Source organism: Barbus barbus, assembly GCF_936440315.1.
Source record: "Barbus barbus genome assembly, chromosome: 16".
In the NCBI taxonomy this organism is placed as follows: Eukaryota; Metazoa; Chordata; class Actinopteri; order Cypriniformes; family Cyprinidae; genus Barbus; species Barbus barbus.
In genome coordinates this window covers 8,129,797-8,150,806 of record NC_136744.1, presented here as the reverse complement: position 1 = coordinate 8,150,806, position 21,010 = coordinate 8,129,797, and the positions used below count along the sequence as shown (strand labels likewise).

Genomic DNA, 21,010 nt, shown 5'->3' with positions numbered 1-21,010 from the left:
TCAGTAAGGAAATGTCATGGATAAACCTGACATACAGTATAACACAAGTCTAGATTCAGTAGGGAGTGAACCAAACAGGAAACACCTCATCCACAGTGTTTATACAAAATATGCATGAAGGCGAAGCAAATATTTTCGAAGCACCTTCTTGCTGTACTGTATACTCTAAAGTTAAAACAAACACACTTAACTCTCTAAACCTGATCAGAATGCTGTTGTAGATTAGTATCCAAGCTATACATTATGTCATGATAAAGTCCACCGTTGGATGAAAGATGACACCATGAAGTCGTTTTTTAACAAAACACTATTTTAGATGTTGCTGGTGAGCATTTTATCCTTAAAGTAACCAAAAGAAGGTACCATAATCAGTCAACATCAAGCATAGTCTTTCTTCTTCAACCTTTGTCCAACTTCCCTCTCTGTTTGTCTGTAGATGATTACAGGACACTGCTTCTGGCAGAAGCTCTGTTGGAGGAATGTCTGCTGGAGAACATCACCCTGCTGAAGAATTCTACGTTTCTGACTGAACAATCACAGCCCAAACTAGCCCGAGCCAAAGTTCACCTCGACAGCATCCTAAACAGAGGACTCCTGGAGGTCTGGCACAGCACCTACCTTAGTTTCTCTGTTTCTCAAGTCTCTCTGTCAGTTAAGCATCTCTGAGAAAGAGAAGAAATGGCTTATGGATTGCAGAAGCACTATTGGGGATTTAGTTCAGTTTTGTGTCCTAAAATTCCATCAGTTTTATTAACTTAGTTATAAAACAAAATATCAAACCAATCAGTATCTGCAAACAATATTGCAACAGTTTTCTCAAAACTTCACTTTTCTGAGCACTTTTTTCTTTGTGCTTAAAAAAGTACTTTATTTTTTTGTACTGTACTGATGTCATGAATCTGGTCTATGAACTTCTGTTAACTCACCACGAGAGATCACTCGCTCACCACATTTACTAATACTGCATTGTTTGATATTTTATCATTTAAAGAAAAAAAGGAAATGTATTTTTTCGTCCTTGTTGTTAGAAGAAAATTTAGAGGCATGCAAAAACCCATGTCGTCTATACATTTATTTTCTCTTTAAATTGTCAGTAGGGTTGCACAATTAATCAAAATAAAACTGATGTCGTGAAATGGCTTAATGTAATTAAAAATTTCCAAAGACTGGGACTTAATTAAATAAATATATGCATTATGTGTTTCAGAGTGAAATATGGCACTGTGTTCATTTATAGGTGAGCAGCTCATGATCTGCTGTTTTCAGTGTCTCGGAGCAGTTTGGTTTACAGTAAATGTTGCTCCACACAGACTCATCTCTTTCGCTTTAATGCTCATTTGTGAAGTGCCAACCATCTTCCCATACTTGTAATGAGAAATACTGATTAACAAAAGAGAAGCTTTAAGGAGTCCATGTTTTCTGTCAAAACTTGGTAGTTCAACATTTAAAAATCGTAAATCCTTAACGTTTTTATTTTACAGTGAAATATTACTATACAAATATTTCTTATTTTGTTTGTATTTAGTAATGTATACATTTTTATACAATAAAAATAATAATAACATTTTATAGCCATATTGATATGTAATCACAAACATTTGGCCAAATTGAGCAGCCCTATAAACATTTTTAAATTGCAATCACAAATTTTTATCGTAAAAATCACAATTTGATTTTTTTCCTCAAATCATTCAGCCCTTTATCAGTGTCTCTTCCCCTATAGCCGCACTACCTGAATGAAGCTCTGCTCCTGCTGGCTAAAGTGCACTACGTTCAGGGATGCTACAGGGACGCCCAGGGCATGTGTGCCAGAGCAGGTTTGGATGATTTCACCCGCCACGAGAAGCCTGTCTACCAACTACGCATGCTGGCAGAGGCCTTTGTCATCAAAGGTATGAACAGTTGAGAAATCACTAATAGCTCATTAATCCTCCCTCATTATTGTATAATTAAGTTATTATTAGTAAGGCAATTAACATATTGTATACAGTTATGCGTGAGGTGTAAATATTCAGCTAATTATAGAATGTGTTGTAGCTTCCTGCAACCGTTCAGCATTGCCACAACCTCTTTAAAAAATTTCAATATTAATTGTGTGAAAAATGTAAGAGTTCTCTGAGGTTTAATGAGGTGTAGTGGCTATTAACTGAAGAAAAAAAATAAATAAAATGATTTAGTCCAGTAGACGCTAAAGTTAAAAGACGGAGTTCCTAATATGGTCCTTTTAACTGCCAGAACAATTTAATGTGTATTTATAGAGTTATTAAGTAATTTCCATTGCTCAATTCCACTGAATATTTGCTTCAGGCATGCTTTTATTGGATTCATACCCAGGCTAAAGTGTACACTGAAAGAAAGGTTGGCATTGCAATCATAGAGAAGTGTGTGGTTAGGAGTGTGTCATTTCTTATATTATTTCCCTGGACAGAATGTAACCACAGGAAAAAAAAAGGCAGTTTTATGTCAATGTCTACAGGGAAGCTTCTATATATACATTATCATTTAAAAATGGGCTTTTCCAACATTTTACTCATCCTGTATTTGTGTAATGTCCCTTATTTTCTAATTTTCCATGATTTTTAATACATAACATTCTCTCACAAGTGCAAAAAAGTATGTGCTACGAGGTATTTACAGTACTGTATGTATATGGCATTACCACCTGACAACATCAGTACCATTATACTCCCACAATAAGGAACACATAGGCCTATTGAAGTATTCATAAATATGACCGTGCAATTTTTATTTTGTTTTTTTTAAATCCCCAAACTAACAGGGCAATGCCAATTATGTAATAATTATGTAGTAATTGTTGGCACTAAATTTCACTGAATAATTGTATTGAAACAGAAGTTTTAAGTTACTTCCACTGACTTTCTGACTGCTTTTTATATGGACCCTGCCATTTAAACCCCCACTACAGGTTCACACACACACACACACACACACACACACACACATTATCAGACAGCAGGCTGGGAAAGTGTAATATTAGCTTCTAGCGTAGGAAGCAGAAGCCACCCAGAATCAGTCCCTTGAGAGACTCAGCAGGCACAGCTTGTGACAGCCGTTCCACTCTGACAGACCTATAGTAAATATTGCATTAACTCACTGCTGTGTCTACTAATAAGTTAACTACTGAGGGTAGTCATCATCATCAGTCACTATCACAAGACATTTAATGCTAATTTACCAAATTTTACATATATAATGACTTCTATCTATCTATCTATCTATCTTGTATTATGTTGTAGTTCCTTATACAGTTCTATTTTCTCTGCTCATCAAAGCCAGTTTCACTTGCATTAGGCACTTGTTGAGTGTTAATTATGGTTGCTGTCTACAACTCTTCTCTTCAGATTTGTATAGATGGGGAACTCTTTTTAACAGCAGTTATGTGGTAAAGTTGCACTAATTGCGTAGTTCCTCATTTTTACTTCTTCTCTGTGTACTTCCCCATATTTGGATGGAACTAGTGACTTCTGGGAAAATACAATGTAGGCAGAAGTCTTCTTAAATCTGAGATATCAAAGCATTTTCTAGGAGGTTCAAATATCTGTTTGTCCATGACTATTTTCTGCATCTTGCCCTGCCGGAGCTGGATGAATCACCAAGACGGAATGTTCCAGACAGACCGAATAAATTATGAAGTCCATCTAATTTAATTTAAAAAGACCCATTTGTTTTATAAACAGTTATTTGCTCTCATGGTGTTTCTCAATTATATGTATTAATTGTCACATATCGTTTAAGAATTGACTGTACCAAACATAGAAATCCGTTTTTGTTTCACATGTCTAATTAGCAGTACTGTAATTGGAGATGTAGTGCTTTGTTGTATTCATTTTGCACGTCTTGGCTCCATGCTTAAACAATATTTCATTCTCTCTTGTATAGTTATTGTCCCAAATTACTATGAAGTGAATCTTAACCTAATTGTTCTCCATGAATGTTCAGGTTTGTCTTTGGACCATCAGTCTATGTCAGGTGCTTCCCGTGTTAGACTGTCCGAGAGAGAGGAAGATTGCCTGTCCTGTTACCTCATGGCCTGTGATGCTGGCCTGCTGTACCTGCAAGAGCTTGACAAGGTCTCTGTGTGTTTTACATCTTGTCAGGGGCTGGTTTACTCAGAACATGTTTTTCTGTGTAGCCATGTCTCTAACTGTTTTCTTGGTGTGTCTCGCTGCGTTTTCAGTCTCTCATGCATGATTGATTCAAATTTAAAGAGACATTTAGCTTTTAAGCACTGACTGTAAATGCAAGAATGTGTTCTGTGTGTATTATATGTTATATATAGAATCTAAAATTGGTACATTTTTGTATTTATCTGTGTTCATTTCTGGCCATCATTACATTGCATACGTGTCTTGTTCTCTAGACTGTTTGCACGCCAAGTTCCAAAACTGCTAAAAGCGGTTTATTAGTCCCACATTTTGACGTGGACCCAGGCTTTTTCCTGCAGGCAGCTCTTCAGAGCGCATATCTGTCGCTGCTGAGAAAAGGGTGAGCGTGCACGTTACTGCTCTCAGACTCTTTACCCACAATTCTCTGCCCTTTATATTGAGCACTCATGCAGCCATGCACATACAGTATTCACTGCACAGCTTGACGTAATCCATTTATGGACTCCATGTGAATAAACTGTATGTCTGGGACCGTGTAAACACACCACTGGTATTCTTGTGTCAACATGACCAGTGTATGGTGTGGATGTGCCAGTCGTGTCCAGCACATACTACAACTTTAGGACTGTCAATGGATTAAATTAGCAGATCATAAACATATTAAACAAGATAATTTTTTTCAGTTCCAGAAAGAAAACAAAATAACATGTAAATTGTGTCAGAACGGAATATGTGTGCACATGCAGCATTTTATATGTGCAGTATAGTCTGTAAAGACACTGACCAGAGGTAGATTTCTGCATAGTGCTCTTTACTTGTCTCAGCTGCCCTTCCCTCTTCTTCACATCAGTCCAGTGCTCTGAGACAGATATCTGTGACTGTAAATGCTATAAATACAGTTCTATATTTCTCAAACATGCATCAAAAGACAGTGGAAATGCAAACACTAAAATCAACCAAAAGCAAACTCACAACAATGATATAACACTACACACATTTTTGGATTTTAGTCTTTTTGTAACAAAAGTGTTTTTGCAGCGAATCACTGTAATAATGGCCATTTTAAAAATAACCATTATTACAGTCTAAAAATATCTAGTATAATGAGAATGTATTACAATTCTGATATAATATAAATGTAAAAACACATTTCATTTTTGGTGTTGTTGAAGAACTTTAGCCTATGGAGATACGGAAGACAATACAAATTTAGATACCTGTTGTTTCATACAGTATAATGCAATGGATATGACTTGATCATCCATTTGACTATCCACAAAATAACCTGTTGAAACATCAGCTGTGAATTTTGAAATCTTCTTGACATTTTATTAAGCTGTCAAGATTTAAGAAAAACGTAAAGATCAAAATAAAGAAATTAATACTTTTGTTTAACAAGGATGCATTAAATTAATCAAAAACAAGATTGTGTAATATGTGTGTGTGTATGTATATACATATATATGTGAATAAAAAAATAAAAGAAACCTAGTTTATCCCAGAGATTATAAAAAGGCATACTGTTACATACTACCAGGGTTGCCAGGTCTGCATAACAAAACCAGCCCAATTGGTACTCAAAACTAGCCCAATCGCGTTCCAGGGGGAAATTGCTAAAAAAAAAAGCATTCCAGGAGATCTCATCTGGCTCAAAATTACATTCCGGGTGGGTCAGACTTCAACCCCCGGACTGAAAAAACAGTCTGCGGCAGCAGTATAAAAGTAGCCTAATTGTGTGGGAAAACCACGGACTTGGCAACACTGCATACTGTAAGCAATATCCACTGTATACTGTAGAGTCTGCAGTGAGCCGAACACTGACACACCATTACAAACTAAAGTTTGTCATAATAATCATCATCCACCCCCTTCTGTCTCTCTTCTTAATAACTGACACACGCTCACATGTACAGTAGTATATATAATAATCATTAGTGTTATATTGTCCATCCATTAAGTCAGTCATCTTATTTTTCAATCATCTTGTGCCTATTTGTGTTTTAGTCACTTGGCTCAGGGAACTCAGCAGCTGCGGAGGGTCATGAGGGCTGTGGAGAGTCGGGGCTCTCAGAGTTTTCGTAAGGTGAGATCTGGGTAAATGAGATTTTTGATGCTCACAATCACACAACAGGTGTCAGAGGTTGTTGTCTGTTGTGTCGTGTTGTTCAGACAGTCGCGTGCAGACTTGCAGAAGTGTTGTTGGGCTCCGTGTGTGAGGAAGCGTACTGGGGTCCACTGTCTCCTCCACCACCCGGCTGGCTGAAGAGAGAAGGAGCCACACACCCCAAACACGCCATCTACCCCTCGTCCAGACCACCACAGCGCTACAACACTGAGGGGTCAGACTCTCTTTCCATTCCCATTCTCTGTATATTCAAACTAATTTTTCATGTAGAATACAATATCTAAAGCATAATCTGAAAATACAAGAACAACAAATTAAAGTAAAGTTTGATGACTTGACAAATAACTTTTAAAAGCTTGAAGTTTGGATGTTTTACTAAGATAAGTCATGAAAAGTAAGACCGTACAATAAAAACTAATTTAGACCACATTAGACCTCATCAGACTAACATAAAACCATTAGACCTTTACAAAACCACCTGCTGTTTGTTGCTTTGGGATTGTTAACATACGTCCTGGCCAGGATTTCTATATTGCTTTGATTCAAAGCACCTCGAGAGCATTTTGAAAACATTAGGAACTGATGTCATACATCAATTGGTCTGCACACGCAAACAAAGCCAAATCCTTGATATTTTAGGCAATATAGAAATCCTGGCCATGATGCTTCCAGGAATAATGGCATGTATCATCACCCTACAGTTCCTGGCATGTTCTTAGTGTTTGTTAACATGCTTAATAATGTGTAGCAGAGTATTGTTAACATTTTTAGCATGTTTAACTTGTTTTTTTACACATTGCCTTGTTTATGGCATGTTTTAGCATGTTGCTAACACATTTTAGCACATTGCTAATATTGTTAAACAGCATGTTTTAGCATGTTGATTGCAAAATTGATCACATTTCAAGCATTTTTGACATGTTGCTAACATGTTTTATCATGTCTAGTATATCCTATCACATTGCTAGCATGATTTAGTATGCTGCTACGATGTTTTAACATGTTGCTAGCATTATAGCACATTGTCATAATGATTTAGGAAGTTGCTGACATGTTTTAGCAAGTTGCTAGCATGATTTAGCACATTCCTTGCATTTCTAGCATGTTTCTAGCATGTTTCTAATATGTTTCTAACATTTTTAAACATTTTGATAGTTTATCATGTTTAAGAACTGCTTGCATGTTTTAACATAGTAGCCTATGTTAGTATGTTTTAGCACATTGCCAGCATGTTTTAGCTTGTTACCAACATGTTTTAACACATTGCTAGCATGATTTAACACATTAACAGATAGATAGACAGATAACGGAACAAATACAGGAGAATTGTAAGCCTGATCAGTCATAAAAAATATAGCGTACCATCAGAACATCCTGAAAATCAAGTTTGGCAGGCTCTAGGATGAGTAACTTTTAGAAATTTTGTCTCAGACAAAGAAAAAGAAGAAAAAAATATTAAATAGTAGATCAGTATGCTTTCTCAAGCTAAAATAATAACTGTTAATTTTAGCAGTTTAATGTAAATTGAATTGTGTACATCAGCCATTGGAAAATATTGATAGATTACTAGAATCAGAGAGCAATGAACAAGGAGACGGCACTGGGGTTTGTTTGCCTGCTTTAATATTCAGGACACGGCGGAATGCTGTGTTGTGAATAAAACATACTGTAACTGTACCTGTGAGTCTGCAGACGCCAAGCAGAGAAAGGAAAAATACAAGAGAGATGAAAAAAAGATGGAGAGACTTTTGACAATGCGTCTGAAGAACAGAAATGAGAACAGATGAAAGGAATGTTCTAGTTTACCTTTCCTGGGACAGTTCAGGAACACACTAGGATGGGACTCCAGATGGTATGGAGGGAAGTAGGATAAAGGGATGAGCAAAACAGAGCCTGTAAAGAAAGACAAAATTGTTCAGAATACCAATAAAACAAGTTAAAAATTTGACAACTGTGAGTACAGAGAGCTCAGTTACAGACTGACATATGTAACTAGAGGCTGACAAACACACACACACACACACACACATACACCTTGGTGACGTGTTTTTTCCTTTTCCTGTTGCCACCCTGCAGAGCTTTCTCTCCACAGGACGTGGTTGAAGAGGCGGTGCTGGTGCTCCTCATCACAGAATCAATGGTGAGTCAGTCTTCCTCACATTCATCCTTTCTTCCTTAACATGCTGTGTTGTGACGTCTCTTCTCTTTAACTGCATCTTGAGAACTGTAGCATAATCATATTATGAAGGAATTGGAAAATTTACCAAACCTGTTTGTTGTTATTTGTTATGTGGAACACAAAAGGAGGAATCCTCTCTTCCATACTAAGATTAGAGTGATCTCTAAATTGTTCTTTGAAGGTGGGACTATTTTTTCTAGGTGGATGAATTTGGATGCCCCAGTATTATAAATATACTGCATTTGGCATTGAAACAGTTTGACACATAACAGATTGTCTTCTAATCTTCTTATGACATACACTACTGTTCAAAATGTAAAACTAATTAATACTTTTATTCAGCAAAGATATATTAAATTGACCAAAAGTGTCAGTAAATACATTTATAATGGTACTTTTTAACTTTAAAGAAACCTAAATATATACAGTATATACAGTATATATCTGTCAGCAAATTTTGAGACATGTAGGATTAATTTATGGTTATAAGACATTAATTTGTGTAGTCTTTGCTAGTGGTTACTGACCATGGTAAAACTTTACATTTATTTGACATTTTCTGGTTATACAGACCCAGACATTTTTACTAAGAACGTTTTAATATAGGAAAATGCCATGTTTGTTTATTTTTGAGCGTTACCAGAAATAAATCATTTTCATTTGTTTGTCAGATACTTGTGCCTAAAGCAGCTTCAGACGACACAAATTAAATGACAGAAATTATTGTTTAAAACAACAAAACAACATCATTCAGGTTTGGAACAAATAAATACAGTTCTAAGATTGTAAATTTTGGGTGACCTATCCCTTTAAACACAGGGCTTCGGCCCCCCAAAACTGCGCATTTTGTGCGTGTCCGTATTTGACACCCAGTTCAGTTCTTGAACACTTTACTAATGAGCTAAAGAGTTGAATTAAACATGCAAGGTAAGAGAGTCATATAAAATGTGCAGTGCTGAAGGTTCTCCTGGACCAGGATGGGAAAACATAGCTTTAACATATTCCTAACCCTCTCTCTGTTGTCCCATGTAGGCCAGTGGCGAGGCAGTGATCAGCCGCACACCGGAGCATCAGGAGGCGAGGGAGAGCAGCATGCAGGACGCCTCCTCTGTCTATGACCTGCTGAGCATCGCCATGGCCAAGAGGGGGCAGTACGCCATGCTGTCAGAGGTGAGATGAGTCAGCACAGATCCGTATCGACCCCGCGCTTTGCAAACAGGAGCAAGTGACCTGTATTCTATGTAGTGGCTTCTTTCTCCTCCTTTGTCACAAGTTGCCTCTTTCAGTCTACCAATCTCTCTCTTCTCTTCTCCCAGTCGTATGGGTGCTTATTGACCATTCCTCCTTCGTCCTGTCCTTCAGGTTGTTTCAGTAGTTGGGCCGTTGTGTGAGGGTGAGACGTTCTCAGGTGAATCTGAATCTAATTTCAATGTTTTCATTCAGTTAATATCAACTGAATCCATATCATTTCACTGGTAACCCACTGCCATTACTCGGTATTACCAACACATGCCTGCATGTATGTCGAATGTAAATCCCTTTCTCATCAAATTTAGGCTCACTTTCTCATGCATGTGCCATTATGTGATGTGTACAGGATACACACAATCCCCTATCCATGCTGAAAACAACAAGATCCTTCGTAGAAATAACTAGCTGAGCAATGTCAACCGCATTATCATTTTCTTGGAAGGCTGATTCCTTGATTCAAAGTTTCTTTCTGACTCTGATGTGGTGTGTGATTGTTTGTTATCAGTGTTTGGAGCGGGCCATGAAGTTCTCCTATAATGAGTTTCATCTTTGGTACCAGCTTGGCTTGTCTTTGATGGCAAGTGGGAAGGTGAGATTCATGTCATATTGTCATCATAATTGTTCTGTTCATTTATTAGTAATTTGTTGGCTATATTTTATATTCAGTTAAATAAATACGTGCTAGTAACTGAAAGAGAGAAGATAGCGAAGGTATTATCTAAATTAAATATATATTTTAAATTGAAAAGGCTTATTATAGTTCGCCCAAAAATTAACAATCTGTCATTATTACTTACCCTCAAGTTGTTTCAGACCTGTAGTTTCTTTCTTCTGTTGAATACAGAATATATTTTGAAGAATGTTGGTAAACAAACAGTTGACGGTAGCCATTGACTTCTGTATTATGGAGTAACTGCCGTTAACTGTTTGGTTACCAACATTCTTTAAAATACTTTCTTTTGTGTTCAACAGAAAATGCAAATTTTTGGGTGAGCTTTAACTAGACTTGTGCAAAAAAGAAGGTTTAAAGAGAGTTAAAGGGATACCCAAAAATTAACCCCACCAACCAAAAATAAATTCTCTCATCATTTGCTCACCCTTATGCCATCATAGATCTGTATGATTTTCTTTCTTAAGATTTTTAGAAAAGTAATGTATCTGATACAAATGAATAGGTTTCCAAATACAACTCCAGTGGATGAATACAAATTTTCTAAAGCAAAACAATTGTAAACTTTTTTTTTTTTTTTACTTTAACTATAAACTATTGATGCACTGAAATATATATATATATATATATATATATATAATATTATTATTTTTTAAATGTTTTAATTTTTTTTACCAAAACACTTTTCAATTAGCCTGAAAACGGAAAATACAGTTGCAGTAATTAAATTGGTTATTTGGATCTTTATGCTGTTTAGGGTGTCATAATCAGAATCAGAATGAGCTTTATTGCCAGGTATGTTTGCACATACGAGGAATTTGTTTTAGTGACAGTAGCTCCACAGTGCGACAGAATGACAGTGACAGGACAGGACACGGATAATAATAATAATTAAAAAATAAAAATAATAATAATGTACAAATATACAAGATGGACATATGCAAAAAAGCACAAACAACAATATACAATATACAATTCAGTATGTGAAGTGAAGTGACATACGGTGAAGTACTCGGAATTCGTGCTCTACATTTAACCCATCCAACGTGCACACACACAGCAGTGAACACACACACGGAGCAGTGGGCAGCCATTTATGCTGTGGTGCCCGGGGAGCAGTTGGGGGTTCGGTGCCTTGCTCAAGGGCACCTCAGTCGTGGTATTGAGGGTGGAGAGAGCTCTGGACATTCACTCCCCCCACCTACAATCCCTGCCGGCCCGAGACTCGAACCCGCAACCTTTGGATTACGAGTCCGACTCTCTAACCATTAGGCCACGACTTCCCTCAGTTAGGTGCATATTTGAAATGCAATAAGTATGTGTGTTAAATAAAAATAAAAAGTATGATAGTGTTGTGTGTTTTGTTTAGTGTTAAGTGTTCAAATGTTCATGAGATGGATTGCCTGAGGGAAGAAACTGTTTCTGTGTCTGGACGTTCTGGGGCTTAGAGCTCTGTAGCGTCGACCAGACGGTAATAGTTCAAAGAGGGAATGTGCTGGATGTGAGGGGTCCAGGGTGATTTTACCAGCCCTTTTGCTCACTCTGGATGAGTACAGTTCTTGGAGACTGGGGAGGCTTGAACCAATGATTCGCTCAGCAGTCCAGACTACCCTCCGTAGTCTTCTGAGGTCAGATTTGGTAGCTGAGCTGAACCAGACAGTTAATGAAGTGCAGAGGACAGATTCAATGATGGCAGAGTAGAACTTTTTCAGCAGCTCCTGTGGCAGGTTGAACTCCCTCAGCTGGCGAAGGAAGTACAACCTCTGCTGGGCCTTTTTAACAATCGAGTCAATGTGAATGTCCCACTTCAGGTCCTGAGAGATGGTGCTACCCAGGAATCTGAATGACTCCACTGTTGTTAAAGTGCTGTTCATGATAGTGAGTGGGGGGAGAGCAGGGGGGTTTCTCCTGAAGTCCACGATCATTTCCACAGTTTTTAGTGTGTTGAGCTCCAGGTTGTTAAGGCTGCACCAGACAGCCAGGTCCTTAACCTCCTGTCTATAAGCAGACTCGTCACCGTCCTGGATAAGGCCGTTCAGTGTGGTGTCGTCTGCAAACTTCATGAGCGTGACAGAGGGGTCTTTAGATGTGCAGTCATTGGTGTACAGAGAGAAGAGCAGTGGGGAGAGAACGAAGCCCTGAGGAGCTCCAGTGCTGATCGTACGGGTGCTGGATGTGTATTTTCCCAGCCTCACTAGCTGCTGCCTGTCTGTCAGGAAGCTGTTGATCCACTGACAGATGGAGGTGGGGACGGAGAGCTGAGTTAGTTTGGGCAGGAGGAGGTTTGGAATGATAGTGTTAAAGGCCGAGCTGAAGTCCACAAACAGGATTCTCACATAAGACCCTGGTCTGTCCAGGTGTTGCAGTATGTAATGCAGTCCCATGTTGACTGCATCATCCACAGACCTGTTTGCACACAGCTCTGTAGTCGTTAAGTCCTATTATCTTGGGTTTCTTTGGGATGGGGATGATGGTGGAGCGTTTGACGCATGAGGGGACTTCACACAGCTCCAGTGATCTGTTGAAGATCTGTGTGAAGATGGGGGCCAGCTGAACAGCACAGGATTTCAGACAGGCTGGTGTCACACCGCCTGGGCCTGGTGCCTTCCTTCTCTTGTTCTTTTTGAAGACCTGGCACACGTCATCTTCTCTTATCTGCAGTGCAGGTGTGGGGGAGAGGGGGGTTGCAGGAGGTGTGAATGGTGTTTTTTCAAACCAGCAGTTGAACTCATTCAGATCATCTGCCAGTTGTTGATTCTCCACAGTGCTGCGGGATGGTGTCTTGTAATTGGTGATGTCTTTCAGACCTTTCCACACTGAAGCCACTGTGTCACTGGAAGAGAATTGGATCCTTAGCTTATAGGAATAATTCCTCTTTGCCACTCTGATCTCCCTTTGCAGTGTGTATTTGGCCTGTTTATACAAGATGTAAGCATCTTCTTTGGCCTGACGGAGCTGTCTGAGTTTTGCAGTGAACCATGGTTTGTCGTTGTTGTAAATTAGATGAGTCTTGGTAGGAATCTGTGAGCTCGTCCAGATCGTTTGCAGCAGCTTCAAAAACACTCCACTCAGTAAGGTCAAGACAGGCTTGTAAAACACGCTCTGTCTCATTAGTCCATCTCTTTACAGTCCTTAATACAGATTTAGCTGACTTCAGTTTCTGCCTGTAAGTTGGAATAAGATGAACCAAACAGTGATCGGAGAGTCCTAAAGCTGCCCGTGGGACAGAATGATATGTGTCCTTTATCGATGTGTAACAGTGATCCAGTATATTACTGTCCATGTAACATGCAATCTGTATTTTGGCAGTTCGTGGGAGAGATTTGCTTTATTAAAGTCCCCTAGAATGATTAAAACACAGTCCGGGTGTTGTTGTTCTGTGTCTGTGATCTGATCAGCGAGTTTCTGTAAAGCTGTGCTCACATGCGCTTGCGGTGGAATGTAGATACTCACGAAAATGAACGAGCAGAACTCCCGTGGCGAGTAGAAAGGTTTACAGTTACAGAAAAGCGTCTCTGGATCTGAACAACACATCTTCTTTAACACTGTTACATCTGTACACCACCTTTCATTGATGTGGAAGCATGTCCCGCCGCCACGCGATTTCCCCGTTGATTCCGCGTCGCGATCTGCTCTGATCAGCGTGAAGTTAGGAAGATGAATCGCTCTGTCCGGGATGGCGTCATTCAAACACAGAGCAACAGAGTTTGAAAAGTCCTTGTTTAACTGATAAAGCAAAAGGAGTTCATCCGGTTTTTTGGGTAGAGAGCAGAGATTCGCCAGATGGATGCCAGTCTCAGTAAAAGTTCTTCAACAACGTACTGCCTCTCCATATTTCAGAAAGGTTGAGTTTACACACAAACTCAGACACATTTTGAAGCATGATGTGAGTATGCTGTGCTTCACAACGTGCTTACATTTATGTCAAATGTATTCCCAACACTTTCATGAATGTGTTTACAACATTTGGCTGGAGGCAATGGCTTTATAGTAAAAAATATATATTTGCATATAGTAGGGTTGGGCAATATCAGTAATCCAATTTGAATTAGGCATCCGCCATGGTATGATCTTTTTTAAAACAAGTGGCTAAGCAACGTAGACAGTGTCCTGAATTGAGAGGAAATCTGTTTTTAACTGCATCCACTTCTGGCTAATTGTTGGAGAACTTTTAAAAATATTACACACAACTAATTCTTTAACTGTGCATATAAACCAACTGTAAACGGCCACTAACAGAAGCCAGAGATGCTGAAGATGAACACAAAGAGGAGAAACTACTGTAGCAGGCAGAGCAAACTCCCTTCACCATGCGCAACATATTGGAACAAAATCCTAATTAATGAATGGTGGGTGGGGGTTTATATAAATGTATCTCAGAGGGGAACTGACTGTCTTCAGAAAAGTATTTTCTTTTCATCTTACCTCCATACAATGCATATTGATGTGGTATTTAAAAGCACAGCGCTGCTATGTTTACAGCAGTAACCAAGGAACCGCTTTATCGCTGCTGCTCCATAAGCGCCACCTGCTGTCAGAGAATGAATTTGCGCCCTCATTCAGCTCGTCTGCTGTTTTTGGTTCATGCAGGCATGTATAATCAGGCATAGCATAATTTCACAAAGCTGAGGTCAGACCATTCTGTTTTTGCTTCAGATTTTGAAATTATACAGTCTAATTTACATCAAAAACGTTTAATTCTACATGTAGCATGATTGTTTGGATCGTGATTAAAACGCAGTGGTTCTGCAATTGTTTCATGCATTTTGATTCATACTGTATAAAGGTACAGTTAGGGAAAACTCTGTGATAAATCCTAAAAAAAAGGTGATACAGATTTTTGGTCAAACCGCCCAGCACTAGTATGTAGTATATAGTATATATTAGTAAGTTTCTTACATACACCTATTGTGACATTGATTCATCTGCTGGGGTCGTATGGATTACTGTCATGATGAGAGATGGATTATTTGTCTAAAAATCTTCATTTGTGTTATAAGATCAAGAAAGAAAAAGCCATATACATCTGGGATGTTAATGAATGTCAGGGTTTGTGTCACTGCTACATTTTGAATTACTATATATCTTACATGTGTGTTTGTATATTTGAAAGCTGTATTATTAATAATATTTTACAGAATGAGGGTGCAGTGTCAGTGTTTAAAGAGTGTGTAGCAATGAAACCACAGGACCCCATCCCACCTCTGCTTGCAGCAAAAGTGTGCATCAAGCAGCTGCACTGGGTGAGAGAAACACAAAAAGCAGCATATGTGCACAATGTGCAGATTCATTAAGCAATAAATAAATAAAACTATTTATATTTAGAGCAGTTACAATATAGAGCAGTTCCAGCCTCTACACTAAGTTTTAAAAAATATATTGATCCAAAGTAACATTAAATATATTTATGTTACAAAATACTTATTTTAAATAAGGAAAGGGAAGTGGCGTGTGGCCAAGTATGGTGACCCATACTCAGAATTAGTGCTCTGCATTTAACCCATCCAAGTGCACACACAGTAGTGAACATACACCCGGAGCAGTGGGCAGCCAATGCTGCGGCGCCCGGGCAGCAATTGGGGGTTCGGTGCCTTGCTCAAGGGTCTCACCTCAGTCGTGGTATTGAGGGTGGAGAGAGTGTTGGTTATTCACCCCCCCCCCCCCATCTACAATCCCTGCTGGACCTGAGACTTGAACCCACGACCTTCAGGTTACAAGTCCAACGCTCTACCCATTAGGCCACAACTGCCCCAAAAAACGCTTTATAAAATGTATCACATTTTTAATAAAAATATTATGTAGCACAACTAAAAAAAATGTTTTTTGAGTATCAAATCAGCATATTAGAATGATTTCTGAAGGATCAAGTGACACTGAAGACTAGAGCATTGAAGCTGAAAATTCAGATTTGCATCACAGGAATAAATTACATTTTAAAATATACTCCAATTAAAAATACTGTACTTGTTTTCTATTTAAGTTAAAAAAATAATTGACACAAAAAAAATTGTTTTTACTGTATTTCTGATGAGTGTAAGGGACTTTTTTCAAAAACATAAAGGATCTCATCGACCCAAACTTTTGAACCGTAGTGTGCAACATCCCAGCAAAAGAAATAAGTATGATTTATGCTATGAATGAAATAAGCAGTGTGCATTTCAGGAAAATTAATTGGAAATATTCACTTTGGCATCCTTAAATAAGTCCATAAATCCTATATAATCCTAATATATTTATATTAAAACTAGCTATGCTCATAGCATTTTTAATTTAGGAGTGATTTTTCCAGATCAAACTAGGAACATTAAATCAGTTTTTTCAGCCATTTTATAATACTCCGTGTACAGTATACATCGCTCAATCCTAGAAAAGATCTAGATTCATATCACTAATGACCTCTGTTTTACATTAGTAACATTACTATACTGGTTATACTAATAAGACACAGTGCAGTGTACTGTACAGTCACAACACTATCAATCAAATACACACTGCAGCGCTGTTGACAGAGATTACGGCACATCTGTTGGAAGCGCAGCGCTGAATACAGACAGCACGCCATAAGAGGCTTATAGCACAATAGAGCCGTATAGCCACAAAAACTTAATGCATAGGCTTTAATGTCAGATAGCACGCCATCCCACAGTCACACTTCAGACCGGCCCTTTTATCATCCCAGCATCAAAACAGGGCATGCAGGGATTTGTCCTCAAGCAGTGGTCCTTGATGCTGATTCATGTCAGCATGTCTGGCATTTCAGTTAAAGAATATCATACAATATTAAGTCATGATTACATGATTAAATTAAAAAAAAAATTATTGCAATTTCGCATGATATGCTTGGGCATTTGACATGACATTTTCTGTTTATACCAGTCAATTTTTTTGTTTTTTACATTTATTTTTTGTTGTGAAATATTAGTGCAATTTAACTTTTTTTTATTTTTTATTTTTTTTTATATATATATATATATATATATATATATGTGTATATGTTTATACATGCAATTTATACCTGTGATGGCAAAGCTGAGTCTTCAGTGTCACACGATCCTTTAGAAATCATTGAAATATGCCGATTTAGTGCTCAATTATATCAGTTATTATTGCTGCCCAATTATTAAAAAAGGTTCTTATTATTATCAGTGTTGATAACAATTTGTGGGGCTTGATATTGTGGTGGAAACTGTTTGAGTATCTAAAACCATTTTTTTAATAATGATTTTCGAACAATTTCTAAAGGATCATGGGACATTGAAGACAGGAGTAAGGATGCTGAAAATTCAGCTTTGACATGTCAGGAATAAATTATATTTACAGTGGTGGCCAAAATTATTAGGGTACTAATATTTTCACCAGCTAAAATGTTCTTGTAGTGCAAGGGTAGGCAACGCCAGACCTGGAGTGCTGCTGTCCTGCAGAGTTTAGCTCCAACCCTAATCAAACACACCTAAACAAGCTAATCAAGGTCTTCAGAATTACTAGGGCTACAGGCAGGTAAGGGTTTTTTTCAGGGTTGGAGCCAAACTCTGCAGGACATTGGCAATTCAGGACCGACGTTGCCTGCTGTATTGTGTCAGTAGGAAATATCAGTTTACATTTCCAAACATTGAATCATTGAAACGAGTCATTTTTAAAACGAATCCCAAGTCGTTTCATGTTGACGTCAACATGAAATATTAAGCATATTGCCCGTCCACTTGTTGGTCTTTTCGCGTTGGTCTGAATGAAAATGCAAATTCATTCTTTGCCACTAGGTGCCGCTTTAAATAGCTGTTTCTCCGGTAACGCTGTTCACAAAGCAGCACTGTGCTCACAAACACTGCTTTATCAGGCATTATGCTGCCTTCACATGCTATCGGAAATTTCATATTTCCCACTTATCGTGATTACTAGCTTTTCGTATTCAACTGCTTTAATGTCGGAAAGAATAAAATGTTGCATCCCATTGGTTGACAATCGAATTTACATTCAGCGTGATACATGCAATTTGCTGACAAATCTGGAATTTCGGTCAAATACATGCTTATTTCACAGCATCTCAGGCATGATGAAATGAAAATGACACCAATCGGACCAATCACCGCAGAGGAGGGGTTTGGAAAAATGAATCGTTGAGTGAATCGCTCGGGAGTCCTTGAGCAAGTTTGGTAAAAATAAATGCATAGTGAAAGTGTTTTTTTTTTTTGACCTTGCATGCATGCCAACCTTTCATTACCCATAATAGGGGCCCTTTAACTAAATCAAATCAACATTTGAATCAGCCTGCAAAGCTACCTGAAAAACTATGCACAAGTGCATCTAGGTTTCTTGAAGCAAAAAATAGTGTTATAATAATTTTGGCCACCACTGTATATTAAATATAATTTTTTTATGACCTTGTAATAATTGAGCAACACTCAATTTTAATCTAAAATCTTATTTTTTTACAATTACATTTATTGTTTTAGCAGATGCTTTTATCCCCTTTTCTATAAAAAAAAATATTTAGCTTAAGCTTTTGTTCTAAGTGAATATATTGTTCTTTGTTGGGCTTGATCCCATAACCTTTCATTATCCAGCTCAGATCTTTAACCTCTGCACTACATTACCAATATATCTCACTGTAAGTTGAGAAGCACTGATATAAATCATCCAAACATCTAACACATGTGTAAATGTGTGTGTGTGTCAGCTGGAGGATGCAGTGTCCCTCTCAGCAGGTGTGGTTGCTTTAGGAGAGTGTGCTGGAGAGTCCCTTCCTCGAGCTCATCTGGCCATCGGACTGTGCCGTAGTCTGCAGGCCTCTGACGGTAAGCCCAGCCTTTAACCGCGGTTATCCTTCTCTGAACCTAAAAATGATCCAGAACCCCAGCTGTCTTCAGCTGCTCTCTGCTCCCTCATGTCTGCAGTGACTCACTCTTTAACTGTGTGTTTGCAGCTACGCTGAAAGCCGATCGCGATGAGTTCAACAGAAGAGCGCTGCAGTCACTACGGAAGTACGCTTGATATTTACCTCTTATATTTCAACATGTACTTAACACAGATTGTGTTAAGGAGGCTTCAGCCACCCACTTTGTGTGGGAATTGTTTCAGTTGACCCTTTGCTAAGTTGGAAAAGCTGAATTTTCAGCATCATTACTCCAGTCTTCAGTTTCACATGATCTTTCAGAAATCATTCTAATATGCTGATTGCAGCTCAAGAAACATTTCTTATGATTATCAATGTTGAAATCAGTTGAGCTGCTTATAATACATTTTTTATTATTCTTTGAGTAATAGAAAGTTCAAAAGAACAGCATTTATTTGAAATAAAAAGTAACAGCAGTCTTTTACATTATTTCTATCAATTGAATGTTGCCTTGCCAAATAAAAGTATTATTTTTTTTTTTATCTTACTGACCACAGACTTTTGCACAGTAGTGTATCTACAGTATATGCAGTTTTTTTCCCAGTTAAAAAATAGTGCTGTCTACAGAAGAAAATAATCACAAATAATCTCATGATTATTGATCAGTATTTATAAAACAGAGTGAAATTAGTGATACATAAATTTGGTGAATGTTTTTTTTTTTTTCAATAAGCATATTTATTCATGTTAATATCTTGAGTTCACTTTTTTTCTTATCATGGTTATGTAGTTATTGTAGTTATGGAAACTTCGAATCTTTTCATTTACACCAATGCTAATGCTATCAACATTTTTAATCACGTTTTTTTTAAATCCTGTTCCTATGCAGTTTGACAACTTCCTAAAAACATTCAGTGTCACAATTAATTGCAGAATCTAATCTTAGTAAGGAGTCAGTTGTGAGATGACTGGCAAATGTCAGACTGGTAATAAAGTAATGAAAACTTCACACAGATTCTTTTTTGTCTTCAGAGCACATGCACTGGACCCTGGGGACCCTCAGATCTCCTTCTACCTCTCTCTGCAGCTCGCTCTGGTTCGACAGGTTAGCACGCTAACACATCAATCTCGCTGACTAGATGCAGAATCACATCAGCATATCAGATTCATGTTCTTCATATCTTCCAAGAAAAGAGATTTACATTAATCTCTCTTCTTATTTTGCATGATTTTTGTAGCTTTTGTTTACACATATGACTGTCAAGGTCACTTGATTGGGTAAATAGTTCTTTATCTCATCATATTCCTACCCACTGTATGAGACCTCTTGTGTTTGTGGTAGGTGTCAGAAGCGATGGAGCCGCTGCAGTTGGCTCTGAATATTCGTGGAGATGATCTGCACTCTCTACACCTGTTGTCTCTACTGCTCAGTGCCCAGAAACACTACCAACACGCCCTTGATACGCTTAAACTCGCCATTAACCAGCACCCAGAAAACTTTAAGTATGTTTTATGTATTTGTTCTACTTCAAATGGGATTGTTCTCCCGAAAATTAAAATTCTGTCATTGTTTACTGAACCTCATGTCATACTAAGGTTACAAGGTTGTCATAATTAAGGTTATTGATAGTCCACTTTCTACTAATTATAAGTAACTTTGTAACTGCATGTCAGCTAACTCTCATTAACATTTTAGCAGACTGTTAAGTTAGGGTTAGTAGAATTAGTTGACATGCACTTGCAAAGTCAGTAGAATATGTGTTGAGGGAGCATCGAAATAAAGCAGACAGTGTACTAATACTCTAATGCAGGTCCTGGAGAGCCACAG

General features: G+C 38.0%; 1 protein-coding gene across 3 annotated transcripts in view; it reads left to right on the top strand.

The window, feature by feature from the left end:
- The window catches only part of LOC306882111 (tetratricopeptide repeat protein 7A-like), a 44,084-nt gene that overhangs the window by 2,861 nt on the left and 20,213 nt on the right, over window positions 1–21,010 (top strand). Inside the window, exons 2-15 of one of the 3 annotated variants that reach the window (XM_079436589.1) lie at window positions 437–600; window positions 1,724–1,892; window positions 3,961–4,091; window positions 4,382–4,506; window positions 6,132–6,210; window positions 6,297–6,466; window positions 8,329–8,392; window positions 9,464–9,601; window positions 10,188–10,271; window positions 15,491–15,595; window positions 19,027–19,144; window positions 19,273–19,330; window positions 20,215–20,287; window positions 20,525–20,685. In XM_079436589.1, coding sequence (XP_079292715.1) covers window positions 437–600; window positions 1,724–1,892; window positions 3,961–4,091; window positions 4,382–4,506; window positions 6,132–6,210; window positions 6,297–6,466; window positions 8,329–8,392; window positions 9,464–9,601; window positions 10,188–10,271; window positions 15,491–15,595; window positions 19,027–19,144; window positions 19,273–19,330; window positions 20,215–20,287; window positions 20,525–20,685 — 1,639 coding nt within the window. Of the gene's footprint in view, window positions 1–436; window positions 601–1,723; window positions 1,893–3,960; window positions 4,092–4,381; window positions 4,507–6,131; window positions 6,211–6,296; window positions 6,467–8,328; window positions 8,393–9,463; window positions 9,602–10,187; window positions 10,272–15,490; window positions 15,596–19,026; window positions 19,145–19,272; window positions 19,331–20,214; window positions 20,288–20,524; window positions 20,686–21,010 lie in introns of those variants that run through there. The other 2 variants (XM_079436587.1, XM_079436588.1) reach the window with 2 other exon arrangements.